General features: G+C 49.4%; 3 protein-coding genes across 3 annotated transcripts; all 3 read left to right on the top strand.

The window, feature by feature from the left end:
* Positions 1-281: 281 nt before the first annotated feature.
* Positions 282-1,668, top strand: UREG_03755 (uncharacterized protein; the record flags this gene model as incomplete). Its single annotated transcript, XM_002544192.1, has 2 exons — positions 282-903; positions 953-1,668. The coding sequence occupies 2 exons, from the start codon at positions 282-284 to the stop codon at positions 1,666-1,668; spliced, it is 1,338 nt and encodes a 445-aa protein (XP_002544238.1).
* A 1,074-nt stretch (positions 1,669-2,742) lies between these two features.
* Positions 2,743-7,862, top strand: UREG_03754 (uncharacterized protein; the record flags this gene model as incomplete). Its single annotated transcript, XM_002544191.1, has 2 exons — positions 2,743-2,807; positions 2,894-7,862. 2 exons carry the CDS (start codon positions 2,743-2,745, stop codon positions 7,860-7,862), a joined length of 5,034 nt encoding a protein of 1,677 aa, XP_002544237.1.
* A 755-nt stretch (positions 7,863-8,617) lies between these two features.
* Positions 8,618-9,961, top strand: UREG_03753 (uncharacterized protein; the record flags this gene model as incomplete). The annotated part of the gene is made up of 3 exons (XM_002544190.1): positions 8,618-8,872; positions 8,963-9,416; positions 9,513-9,961. 3 exons carry the CDS (start codon positions 8,618-8,620, stop codon positions 9,959-9,961), a joined length of 1,158 nt encoding a protein of 385 aa, XP_002544236.1.
* Positions 9,962-13,552: the final 3,591 nt, after the last annotated feature.

Below are 13,552 nucleotides of genomic sequence, written 5' to 3'. Positions count from 1 at the left end.
TAAGTATGTCCTCCCTTGATCCCGGCCAAACGCGAGAAACAGCCAACGCGATATTTGGCCGACCAGCACTCAAATGCTGATTAAGGACCGGCGGTCCAAATGACGTAGTGGGCACCTCGGCGCAGACTGGGATGACATTGCGAGAATCAGATGATTTGGCTATTTTTGCACGTCTAGATTATATTCTCGCTTCAACTTAGGCAGCCTTATGTTTGTGGATATTCGATCAGCAAAATTGGAACTATATACGTCCCATATGCTTCATCCTGCATTCCATCGGCATGGCAGGCGCACTTTCAGACGATTGTGTTGATACACCCCAAGAGAAGGAAAACACCGCGACAAATCTGATCTCCAAACTAGATGAAGGAGCCAGCCAGAGCGCCTTGTCTATGCGCCGTTACGTGCCAGTTGCAGAGGGACTTGACGTGGAAGACTTCGCAGGATACAAGCAGGGGGGATACCATCCCACACATATCGGCGACACCCTAGATAATGGTCGATTCCGCATCATTCACAAAGTTGGCTACAGTAGCCGTTCCTTTGTCTGGTTGGCGCGTGATCTCTGGCAGGAATCGAAGCTGGTAACCATCAAGGTCCTAATCGCAGAGATATCTAGCCAGTGCAAGGAGGATAGAATCCTGGCCTTACTGCATTCAGAAGAACATGGAGTTGAAAACATACATGTGCCGCGACTTTTGCACAAATTCACGATCGTTGGCCCCAATGGCACCCACGTCTCTCTCGTGCTCCCGCTCATCGGGCCTACCATATCTGAGTATTCGGACGCCCAGGTGAAAGCTGGCCTTTCGCCATATTTACCAAGCGTCACGGCAGTAGATTTCTCTCGACAAATAGTGGGAACGCTCGCCCACCTGCATTCATGCGGGATCACACATGGAGGTATGCAGCCTGTACCAAATCCGCTTTGCTGAAATCTCACATGGTTTAGATTTAAAACCCCAGAATATTTTAGTCAGTCTTCGCCGTTTGGATGCACTCTCAGATCAGGAAATATACTCCTATCTTGGGAAACCAAGACAGGAGCCATTGCACACCGCCAACGGAGAACCCGCGGGCCCATCAGCCCCAAAATATGGAGTGGTGAAAGCAAATCTGGCTGACTTCGGTCTCGAATATCTCACAGATACAGTAAACATCGCCGACTTTTTAGACGCTTTTTCTATTGCTTCACCTTCCGAGACTCTCACCACGACACTGGGTTATGCTGCTCCAGAGACCCTGCTAGAACATAAGATCAGTCGCTGTTCTGATGTGTGGTCGTTGGGTTGCACGCTGTTCGAAATTCGCTTCCTACACCAATTATTCCCCACTTGTAACGATTCAAGGGATATCATGCTTCAAAACATGGTGAAAACGCTGGGTAAACCCCCGGAGCATCAGTGGCAACATTGGGAGAATAGGGGGGAATACTTCCTAGACAACGGAGCCTTCGATGCCTGCGCGAATGGGCGTTCTTTGCTCGGCAAAAGAGTCCATAATCGCACAGCTCAGAGCCACGCTATAGGCCTAATATCTGAGGACGAGTCAAAGTGTTTTGAGGACCTCCTCTGGAGAATGCTGCAGTATGAACCAACGGACAGGATTACCGCCGTAGAGGCGCTGAATCATCCCTGGTTGCGAGGAGAATTTTCAGGACGCGCATGATATTAGCGAATGGATGGGAGAGCGCTGCTCCATGCAGAGCAATGTGCGCAATTCTCGGAATTAAATAGCAACTTATTAGTTGGAGACAAAATCATCAATTCGACCCAATTCCAATAATTCCATCAGCAGACAAATGCATTCGCCTACATTTCGAAGGCCTTGCGTGCCACATGGCCTTCCTTCGGCCCTGTTTGATGCTTGTATACGAGTAATTATGTTTCCTTATGCGCTCATTGTCCTGGCGTGGTTGAACCTGTCAACCGGACACAAGAGGATTGTTTCTTCATTGCTTTGCGGCCAAGCGCGAAATGTTTTGATCCTCTTCTGCCGGCTCGCGATAGCCTGTCGGATTCAAGCAAAGCCTTGACGCCTTGACTCCGTAGTAATTATTAAAATGCAGCTTGGAGGGCGCGCGTGATCGGCGGACTGGGGCCCGAAAATGATCAGATCGGAGGCTGGCGAAGGTCCCTTATGAGAGACTGTGCACTGCTGTCGGAGAGGTGTGTTGGATTTCTTTCTTCCTCTTGGAGAACCGGAGTTGTCTCGTCTGCCTTCCTATGCAGATGGTTGTGGAGATCAGAAGGTCAGAATGTGCATTCGCGGCGGATGTGATAGGGTGCCATTAAGCTCTCTGCAGAGGCCGAACCCACTCTCGCGCTGATAGTTAAAACCCACTCGGCCGCCGGCTTCTTGTTTCTCGCCAGTTTCATTGCTTTTTCCTCTTCTGCTCTTCTTTACCTTGGGCTGGTCTGCTTTATAACTGTGAGAGGACTTCTTTCTGCCCTTCAATCCTGCAGGTCTTGCTCACCAGCTGCTTCAATCGTGGTGCGCCCTTTGGGTCAAGGTTCACATCGTCATATTTTTGGCATTTTCTTGTCATGACTCAACTACCCCCTGCGATGACCAATTCCTCCGTCGTGTAATTCTCCTATATTGATCACTTCTCCGTTTCGAATCTCAATGTCTTGTCACCGATCCTAGTTCTTGGGTAGCTGGGAAAGGTTGGTTTGGCCGACTGTTCTCGGGGCTTTTATAGTGACCGTGTCGCAAAGCTGCATAACCGAACCATCAACAATGTTGCAGGTTTGCGATGGCCCTATATGGGTTGTCGATGACCTATCAAAGTGCTTTCAAGAGAAGTGAGTGCCTCTTTTTCCCACAGTACCCTTATCTGCAAACCAGTTAGTTATCACAGATAAAGCAACGCTGATATCAACTCTGGCAGATATCTCAATATCATTTTCCCATTACTATCCTGCGGTATATCGTTACTGTTTATAATTATACGCCTCCTCCATAATAGACTTACTACTCGCAAGAAACGAGGCTACAGACCAATCTCGACAAGCATACCTCCCCACAATGGAGCCGAGACGCAGTCGAGTGACGCTGAAGAAGACGAAGAAAGCGATCTGATGCTACATAAAGCTATAAGCAGAACGAATGACGCGCCTTTAGAAGTCGATACTCCTCGCGGAAAGTGGCTTTTGACGGTGATAGAAATACTTGCAGTAGGCGGACAGGTTGCAGCCACTGCCGGCGCCATTGCTTCTATCTCGGCACATCAGGAATCCACAGCTCCAGCTCTCGCTCGACTTTCAGCTTGGATATACATACTGCTTCTAGTGGCCATGAGGCTCATTTTATCCCTATATGAGCGCCCTTCAGTCGCTAGACTTTGGGACCATACCGCTATTCTCTACGGCCTTCAGTGGCTCTTCATAATCTTTGTTTTCCGATCCGTACTCATCCACCCGGAGAGGCATCCAGATCAGGCATTCGTGATCGTCAACTTCGCCCTCGCGTCTTTCCTCTTGCTCCTAGCAACGACCACCAGGAAAGGCAACAAGACGGTCGTTATTCAACATGACGAAGACTTGGTCCCTCCCCGAGACCAGTTCGCTAGTCTCTTGTCTCTAATGAGTTTCTCATGGATGGACTCTATGGTTTGGAGGGGATACAAGAAGACTATGGAAATGTCAGATGTCTGGAACCTGAAATCAAGCTATCAAGCTTCTGCAGTGATCCTCGAGTTTCGCCGAGCAAGGACCGCATCTAAATTAACATGGAGATTTTTTCGTTTCTTCGATCGACTGCTCCTGATCCAGGGAATTTGGACCATTTTTGCGGGTCTGTTCACCTTTTTACCTACTTGGTTGCTGAAACTTATCCTAGAACATGTGGAAGACCCCTCTTCTGTACCAAGCAATGCGGCTTGGTTTTATGTCATCCTCTTGTTCGTTTGTGGAGTTATTCAGGCTGTTGGCGATGGTCAAGCACTGTGGCTGGGGCGGAAACTCAGCGTCAAATTTCGAGCAATCATAATCGGTGAACTCTATGCCAAAGCGCTGCGAAGGAAGGCTGGAGCCTCTGCTGCCGCTGCGGAGGACAAACGGGAAGAAGACAGTCCGCGAAAGGATAAATCTTCAAAGAAGAAAGGGAAGAAGAAAAAGAAAGACAAGCAAAAGACCGAAGACGAGGAGGTGGAAGTTTTTAGAAATGGAGAGTCCGAATTTCCGGCCAACATTGGTAAAATTATCAACCTCATGGCCATTGACTCGTTCAAAGTTAGTGAAATTTCTGCGTACCTGCATTTTGTCTGGGCTAGTGTACCAGTGCAGATTATTGTTGCGATCTTTCTGCTATACAAGATTGTTGGCTTCAGTTCTTTTGCTGGTATCGCTTTGATGCTGCTCATTGCTCCCTTTAATATGTTCATCGCTTCCCAATTCCGAAGTGTTCAGAACAGCATCTTGGCTGCGACTGACTCGAGAATCCATGCAACCAACGAGGCATTGCAAAATATCCGTATCATCAAGTACTTTGCTTGGGAACAACGCTTCGAAGATATTATCAACGAAAAACGAAGGATAGAGCTGAAGCACCTCCGCCGACGATATATTTTGTGGTCTATTGCCGCTACAGCCTGGTATGGTACCCCGTTCATTATCACCTTTGCCACGTTTTTTCTCTATACTGTCGTCGAAGGCAAGAAATTGGTGCCATCGATTGCTTTCCCGGCCCTCTCAATGTTTTCCTTGTTACGAGTTCCTTTGGATCGACTAGCAGATATGGTAGCGCACATTCTAGAATCAAAAGTCTCCATCGACCGCGTTGAGGAGTTTTTGAATGAAGAGGAGACGGAAAAGTACACTCAGCTACGCAAGCCCTCTCAAGACCAACCGGTAAAGATAGCACTCGAAAAGGCAACTCTATCTTGGGGTTCTAAAAGGGGTGATACAGAACGGGATGGCAATGATGCCGCTCCAGAAGCGTTCCGTCTTTTCAACATCGATGTCTCATTCCGTGTTGGGAAACTCAACGTTATCGCTGGACCGACTGGCTCCGGCAAAACATCCATATTAATGGCACTTTTAGGCGAAATGAGACTCGTTGAAGGACAAGTTTATCTTCCAGGTGGAATTAGTGATCGCGCAGATTTACGCGTTGATCCGGCTACGGGTTTTACTGAGAGTGTGGCATATTGCGCGCAAGAAGCATGGCTCGTCAACGCCACCATCCAGGATAATATCTTGTTTGCCTCGCCCTACGATGGCGGCCGGTATAATGCCGTAATTCAAGCTTGTGGGCTGGAAAGAGACTTGGAAATTCTTGATGCCGGTGACCAGACCCTGGTTGGAGAGAAGGGAATCAGTCTCTCAGGAGGACAGAAGCAACGAATCTCTTTAGCGCGAGCGATGTACAGCAACGCGCGACATCTCCTTCTCGACGACTGTCTGAGCGCCGTGGATTCGCATACAGCCAAACATATATTTCAACAGGCTCTGATTGGACCACTAATGATGGGGCGCACCTGTATCCTAGTCACCCATAACGTTTCTTTGGTATTGTCACGCTGTGATTATTTGATAGTCCTCGACAACGGGAGGGTTACTTCTCAAGGCTCCCCGCAAGAAGTCGTCTCGTCTGGCGCTCTCGGCAAAGAGCTGCTTCAGTCACGGCCTCCGTCGAGGGATGAGTCGTATACTGCTTCCCAGGTAGAGTCACGGGCTGAAGAGAACGCGAGCGAAGTAAAGGGAGACGCACAAGATGCCAATGCGAAGCCAAACAATCAGATTGAATCCAACGGGGCCGCCAAAAAGGACAAGAAAAAATCCGGCTCTGGCCTCGCGGAAGAAGAAAAAATCACTGGTAGCGTCCCGTTCTCAACAATTTACATGTACCTCCGCGCTATGGGTTCGTGGCATTTCTGGGTCGTCGCAACGCTGGTCTTCATACTACAACAATTTGGATCTCTAGCTCCGAATATATGGGTTAGAAGTTGGGCAAACGCATACAAAGCATCTGGCGACGATTCCAACTCTCGTGGTTTCACAAACCTCCATGTCACGACTTTGAGTACAGCTAACATCCCTCGGCCCTACTGGTGGCCCTCATCTGTCAGCAAATCTGTCAGTGGACTCTCATCGACGACTAACGTCAACGTCGTGTATTATCTGACTGTCTATGCGCTCCTGGCCGCCGCCTATATCCTTGTTTCCTTCTTTAGAGAACTGGTTCTCTTCTGGGGCTCGTTGCACGCTTCGTGGAAGTTACATTCATGGCTGCTTCGTGCAGTATCGCATGCAAAATTCAAATTTTTCGATTCAACACCTCTAGGTCGCATTATGAATCGATTCTCCAAAGATATTGAAGCGATTGACCAGGAGGTTGCTCCCACTGCTATTGGCATGCTCCATTGCATGGCTTCTGTGTTGATGATTGTGATATTGATATCGGTTATTACACCAGGCTTCTTGATTGCTGGTGTGTTCATTACATTGTTGTATTTTGCTCTTGGAACCCTATACCTCCACGCTTCTCGAGATTTGAAGAGGCTGGAATCGGTGCGACGCAGTCCTCTATACCAGCAATTTGGCGAGACTCTGAACGGCGTGGTCACAATTCGAGCGTACGGTGAGGGTGCCCGGTTTATCTTGGATAATCACCGTTTGATTAACGAATATAACCGACCTTATCTTTACCTATGGGCAAGTAATCGGTGGCTAGCTTTCCGAGTCGACATTACCGGTGCTATGGTGTCATTCTTCTCTGCAGCTTTTATCATGCTCAACGTCGGCCGTATCGATGCTGGTGCTGCGGGTTTGTCTTTGACATATGCCATCACTTTCACTGAAAATATTCTGTGGCTGGTTCGCTTGTATGCGGAGAACCAACAAAATATGAATTCTGTTGAGCGAGTGGAAGAGTACCTCAAGGTGGAACAGGAGGCGCGAGCTATCATCCCTGAAAATAGGCCTCCAAAGAACTGGCCCAGCCGCGGTGCTGTGAAATTTGTTGAATATTCAACTCGCTACCGTTCCGATCTCGATCTCGTTCTAAAACGTGTCAGCTTCTCCGTACAGCCTGGCGAAAGGGTAGGAATCGTGGGAAGAACTGGCGCCGGGAAAAGCTCGTTGGCACTCGCCCTTTTCCGTGGACTTGAAGCAGAAAGTGGAAAGATAATTATCGACGACATTGATATTGGTTTGATCGGTTTACAAGACCTTCGGCAAGCCATTACCATTGTCCCGCAAGACCCCACGCTTTTCACTGGCACATTGCGTAGCAACCTTGACCCATTCGGTGTCTTCACCGATGAGGACATCTTCACGGCCCTTCGCCGAGTCCACCTCATCGGGGCCGCTACGTCTGCCCAACAATCGGATGGAGAATCTGTGATCCAAGCTAGCCGCAGCACTGCAACGTTACTAGATAGCGAGCCCATCGATTCGGATACGGACCTTTCCTCCACTGCCCGCTTCCGTGACAACAAGAACATCTTCCTAAACCTCTCTTCTCCCGTGACAGAGTCAGGATCTAACCTTTCCCAAGGCCAGCGACAACTTCTCTGCCTCGCCCGAGCCCTGCTCAAATCGCCCAAAGTTCTCATGATGGACGAAGCCACCGCGTCAATCGACTATGCCACCGATGCGAAGATCCAAGACACGCTCCGGGAACTGAAGGACAACACCATCATCACAATCGCACATCGCCTGCAGACGATTATTGATTATGACAAGGTCTTGGTGCTGGATCATGGTGAGGTTATAGAATATGACGGACCCTGGCAGCTAATCAACAAGGAGGGCGGAGTGTTCAAAAGTATGTGTGAGAATAGTGGAAACCTGGATTCATTGATCGAAGGGGCCAAAAGGGCATGGGAGCAGAAGAGGCTGGTGGATGATTCCTGATGGGTCCGCAATTGACGGTTGAGTCGTTTGCATTGCCTTGATAAGGATTTTGGATCGTCTTCCTTTTCTTTAGAATGGGCCTGCTCTGCTCACTGTCATCAATTCGCCTGTATGTGAAACCTTTTTTTGGCATGGTCTGAATGCATATAAAAGGGCGGATTGATAATAAAAACAAAGTAGATTGATGTATGTATATTGTGTTGCCAATATATGGGATTATTGATTAATAAATGTTGCATCCCACAGTATCTTTTGCCAGCCAAGACTGCACAATGTATCCCACGGATGATAGATCTGCTATACCCCGACCAGAGCCTGTCGTTTTCCACTGGCTAACTACCTGTTTTGAAATGTAGTGTCACGGCCGGTGGTCGTCGTTGCGCCAGAGTGGAATTCAGGAAAGCTCCTAGGTTTTTCCATCCAAGGCCAGGCGGGCATCGGGCATGCACAGTACGCTATCGTTGAGGATATCTTGGGCGTGTACTTTGCTTTGCGTTGCCCTGTTTTCTGTCTTCTTGCTTCATTTATCGTCTGGTTTATATGCAAGATACACGTCGATGCCTTCTTAGAGACCCATTTTAGTCCATTGATGTACCCAACAATTATTCGCTGATCGACATGTGTAAAGTGATCTTGCCACCAAGTACGGAGTTACTCATAGAAGGGAGAGAAGCGGGCGCAGTGACCGATCAGAAAAAGCATTGGGAAAACAGTTTGCAACATCACACAGACCTCCGAAAAGCCATCCACGGAAAATGGTGAATCTTGGGATCCTGCTAGGCCTCCTTGCGATCGCCCACGCTGGCGATGGGCATCACCACGCGCCATCGGGAGCTCTTCATCGGCGAGAGTACTTCTATGTTGGGGGCCAGTATGTCAACATCTCCCAGCCGCCGTTTGGCCCGGGGCTTGTCCTGGCCGGGCAGATGTACGTCGAACGCTTGACCCCAGCATATCCGACTCGGCAATATCCGCTGGTGCTCTGGCCTGGTGCTGGGCAAACTGGGGCTGTAAGACGACCTTTTCCTTTAGCCTTCGGTCCTGTGCATACGTGATGAACTGGGGTTGAAGGCGCGCTCTAACATTGCTACTCTTGGTAGAATTTCCTCAACACGCCTGATGGTAGAAAGGGATGGGCCTCGCACTGGCTTGAACTGGGATATGAAATTGTCATTGTCGAGCAGCCTGAAAGAGGCCGGTCTGGTTGGCTTGAGGGCCAGGGCCAAATGGGAAACCCGCCCATCGAGTTCGCGCAAGCTTTCTTCACCACCACGAGGGAGTTCAACTGGTGGCCACAAGCCCGATTGCACACGCAATGGCCGGACTCGGGCCATGTTGGGGACGCATTCTCTGACCAGTTCTTCGCTTCGCAAGTACCGCTACAGCTCAACAAGACGCGTTCAGAGGAGTATAACCGAGCCGCAGGCATCGCCCTCCTTGAGAAAATTGGTCCAGCTATCCTCGTCACGCACTCGCAGTCGGGACCTTACGGCTGGGGAGTTGCGGACTCCCGCCCGGACCTCGTCAAGGGAATACTGGCCATTGAACCTGAGGGTAGGTAGATGCGTACTGTTCCGTGTCACTAACTTTTGACATATAGAGTCTGTCTCGGTTGCTTGGTGCTACAACTAACTAGTGAATCCAATGTAGGGCCGCCGTTCGTTGATGAAACGCTACAGACCGGCGCCGGTCGACCATATGGCATTGCCACACTGCCTCTGACCTACCTCCCCAGAGTTGCTAACCCCCAGGAAATATCCACGGAAACTCATCCTGCACCATCCATGGATTTCAATTCCTGCACCCTTCAAGCGAGCGTGCCGAGACAGCTTGTTCGTCTTCTGAAAACTCCAGTGCTACTTGTCACGGCAGAGGCGAGTTTCCACGCGCCGTACGACTACTGTACAGTTGCATACCTGGAGCAGGCGGGCGTCCGTGTGCGATGGCTCAACCTTCCAGACCATGGGTTTTTTGGGAACGGGCACTTTATGTTCCTGGAGAAGAATAACATGGCTTTTGTCCACCTGCTCGACTCGTGGCTAGCCTCAGTCGTAGCTTCACCGGGTCAGAGGCCGATATCGAACAATAGACGTAAATAGCATAGCCTCACCCTCCAGGGCGAAGCCACATGGCCTGACAATCGAGAGCGGCATTGAATTCAATTTATAATCGGGGAGCTCTAGAATATCTAACTGCTCTGGGGTTGGCGGCTGTGTGTCCAGATCTGTTGGTGTCAGAGTTGCGCCATGGCGTTGTGGGACTGGGGAAGCGGGTGAGATGGCCCACGCAGCGGAGACCGTGATGATGACAAGGATGGGAGAGTCAAGCTGGATAGTTAACTGCTATTTTGTTGTGGCCTCGTCTTCCTCAACTCCGAATTGAAAATTTCGCTTCTCTCGCGTTCGAGAACAAAACAGAAATCATATGGCGGCCAGCACACCATGGTTCAACCATTTTAAACTCCTAACTCATGAACTACAGCATCAAATTCAAAACGCAGTTTCGAATCGCCTGAAGTCGAGGCTCGCTTGGGGCTTTGGTGGAGATTTCAAAAGGGTCCGAGCCCAAGGTTGAGATGACGGCAAAGTCATCGGTGAGGATGGGGCCGACGATGGCTTGAAGTTAATTGCGAAAGCTCGCAGCTCACAAAAGAGACTTTGCATGATGATCCCGATAATTATTGAATTCGACTAGGAGGAAGCTTTGTCGCCGAGTGGCCAAAATCGAATAAGTCTTGCTGGAGAACCCGACTCTGCCGTCCTCTTGAAGTGTTGAGTGCGGAAAAGGACTGTTCTTCGACAACGCCCCTGTCCATGCTCCTGAAGGCTGAAGCCCGCTGCATCTTTAGCGATAGGCCAGAGTCTAGAGACCAAATCCAAACTATCTCCTTTTCTCAGCCTCTTCGACGATTCGATCTCCTCCTCCTCCACCACGGATCGCCCCAGGGTGCGCCGGCATGGTTGACAAGGTTCATCGCGCCTCTGGGATTTCGTGAACTCGACCATCAACTGTTTTGGATCTGTGGAAGTAAGCTTGATTGGCTGACCAGTTGCGGGAGAGAGATTGTCCCCACGGGTTTCAGTTCTTGCAGCTGTCTTCTCTGGTTATATTATCCCTGCCCATCCTTCCCGACCCTTGTCATGGGGAAAAGGAAAAACACGAGAGCTCCCCAAATTCCAGTCAACAGTGGACTTCTTCTCCAACTTCATTGATCTTCTTTTGTTTCTTCCCTTCCCGCTGTCAATCGCGGTCTCACCTCGGGGGCCGAAGATGTGCGTCCAGCGATGCGCGATCCTCCTCCAGATGTTATTGCGGGTTGGCCCAAACCGAATTATGTGAACCCGGATAGTCAAGGGCCGCGGGTGGCCATCGTCGGAATCACCCTACTCGTGATATCGTTCATTATCGTTTTCCTTCGGATGTACGTGAGGATATGGATGAGGCGATCAGCTGGCTGGGATGATTGGATTATGCTGGTGCTGTTGGTATGACCCCCGAATCACGGCCGTCTCGATCCTCTTGATGCTAACGGCGACATGTCTATATAGCCGATTGTACTCAGTAACACCGTGATTACCCTGCTTGCTCCAAGATATGGATGGGGTCAGCTTCTCTTTGTTTCCGTCTGTGCCGGAATATGTTTTGACAGTTGGATCCAGGTATTCATATTTGGGATAATAAAAAGGAATGGTTTCATGGAGCCAGGCTCGTGAGTTCACCTCCCCAGCACATAAAACAGGCTCGCAGGAAATCTAACTCTTTGGGGCAGACGGCCTGGGTGACCGAACTACACTACATCACTATCATAACACTTCTCAAAATATCGATTCTCCTGTCATATCTTCGCTTTTTCACGACGAAAACCTACCGAGTGCTCACGTGGGCGCTAATAGGGATGATGGTAGCTTGGTGGATATGTATGCACTCGACGTCCTTCGTCATTCTGTTGGCTACGTCGGGAAGATTTCACTAACTAACATTTGGCCAGCATATTTTTTTGTTTTGATTTTTAATTGCATGTAAGTCACACATGAGCTCGATCGAATCCCCCTTTTCTATGGCCATATCCTCTGACCTGTCTTTTGGTATTTAGTCCGTTAAAGGATTATTGGGATCCGCATAAACCGGACCGCAAGTGCATCAGCGAGCTAGGAAAGCTACTCTCCTCGGCGTTTACCAACTTTTTTACGGATTTCGCGGTGTTTCTCTTACCAATCCCGACGTTTTGGACCCTGCGTCTGCCTGTCCGGGAAAAAGTCGTCTTGATTATCCTCATGAGTTTAGGATTTACGTACGAGGCCCCTTCAGACCTTACTGGAAAGAAGCTCCGATTATTGACATTGTTTCGATAGTGCTTGCGCTGCAGCTGCTATAAAAACAGCTTACATATACATGGCGATACTTACTTATGACGTCCCATGTCCGTATATTCCCTGAGACTCGTTTGTTCGTCTGTTCATACTGACCCGTTTCATTTCGGCAGGGGTGGGATATAACGTCTGGCTATGGTCCGTTGTTGAGATCAACCTGGCGGTAATTTCACCGTCGATTCCGGTCCTTCGACCAATTGCGCAAAAGTACTTCCCCAAGCTGGGGTTCCGGTCACTGGCACATTCATCGGATCGAACGCCGGAGCGGTCTGATCAGGCCAAGTTCCCGAGAGTGGTCCAAAGACAAGACTCGATCCAACGGATCATAGATGATGCGGCATTCTGTAGTTCGACGGACGGCGTCGAACTGTCGCCCGGCTCTGCGGCGGGTCGGCCACAGTCAGGAAACGACAGCGAACAGCGTGTCCCTACTAACTGGCCGTGACACAACTATAGTTACATGGGTCCCTGGCGTTTCGTTGGATCTGTTTTGAAAAGAAAAGCGATTATACCTTTTATCAAACAATCACCGATTTGTACTTCTTAAGATACCATGTATATTCTCACGTATCGAGCAAGCATGGCTGTACATACCAAACAGAAAAGCAGTATCAACCAAACTGTCCAAAGCATCACATTTGCCAGTTGCCCTGAGAACGCACATGCTCATCGGCAGCTCCCCTGTGAAGAAACCGTCAGCATAAATCTTCCTGAAACACAAATCAGTGCGCTCGGACCTGCGACTCCACCGACTCGGGCCCAGAACTCCGCACTAGGCTTGAAATGGTTAGCCAACAGGTGAGAGACCGAGCCTCTGGAAACCGCTGACGTAACTAATGAATTTGCGGTCGTGCCTTCTGTTCTGAGTTTGTTGCTCCGTTTATTAAATAGGGAAGGAGCTGGAGGGAAACTTTAATTATTCTTCATTATTTTCATTGGCTCTTATGCAGACCCAATTAGGAAGGCTTATGTTATCCTAACATTCCATCATTCTATGGAACCAAGCTTGAACCGCGCAATGATCCCAGGTAGGCTATGACTGCCTGGGGGGTTCTGTTTAGAGCGCTTTTCTGTCGGCTGGATAACTTGGCCTGAAATCACCTGCTACGGCATCCTGGCTAGAGTTGGTGGCAATGGAAATTCGCAGGGTACAAGGGCATGGAACGAAATGAGATTACTCGATGTCGCCAAAGAAAAGTTTTGGCTGGACTGATCTGAAGGCTCAATCATCATTTTCTTTGGTCACGATGAAGCCTCCATTATTACGAGCTAACGGCTCCCTAAAGTACACTGGAGAAAAAACCACGAGAAAATCAAAAG

Source organism: Uncinocarpus reesii, genomic scaffold (genome assembly GCF_000003515.1).
Source record: "Uncinocarpus reesii 1704 scaffold_2 genomic scaffold, whole genome shotgun sequence".
NCBI classification, from domain to species: Eukaryota; Fungi; Ascomycota; class Eurotiomycetes; order Onygenales; family Onygenaceae; genus Uncinocarpus; species Uncinocarpus reesii.
The sequence above is the reverse complement of the archived record's forward strand: the minus strand, read 5'-3'. Positions and strand labels throughout refer to the sequence as shown.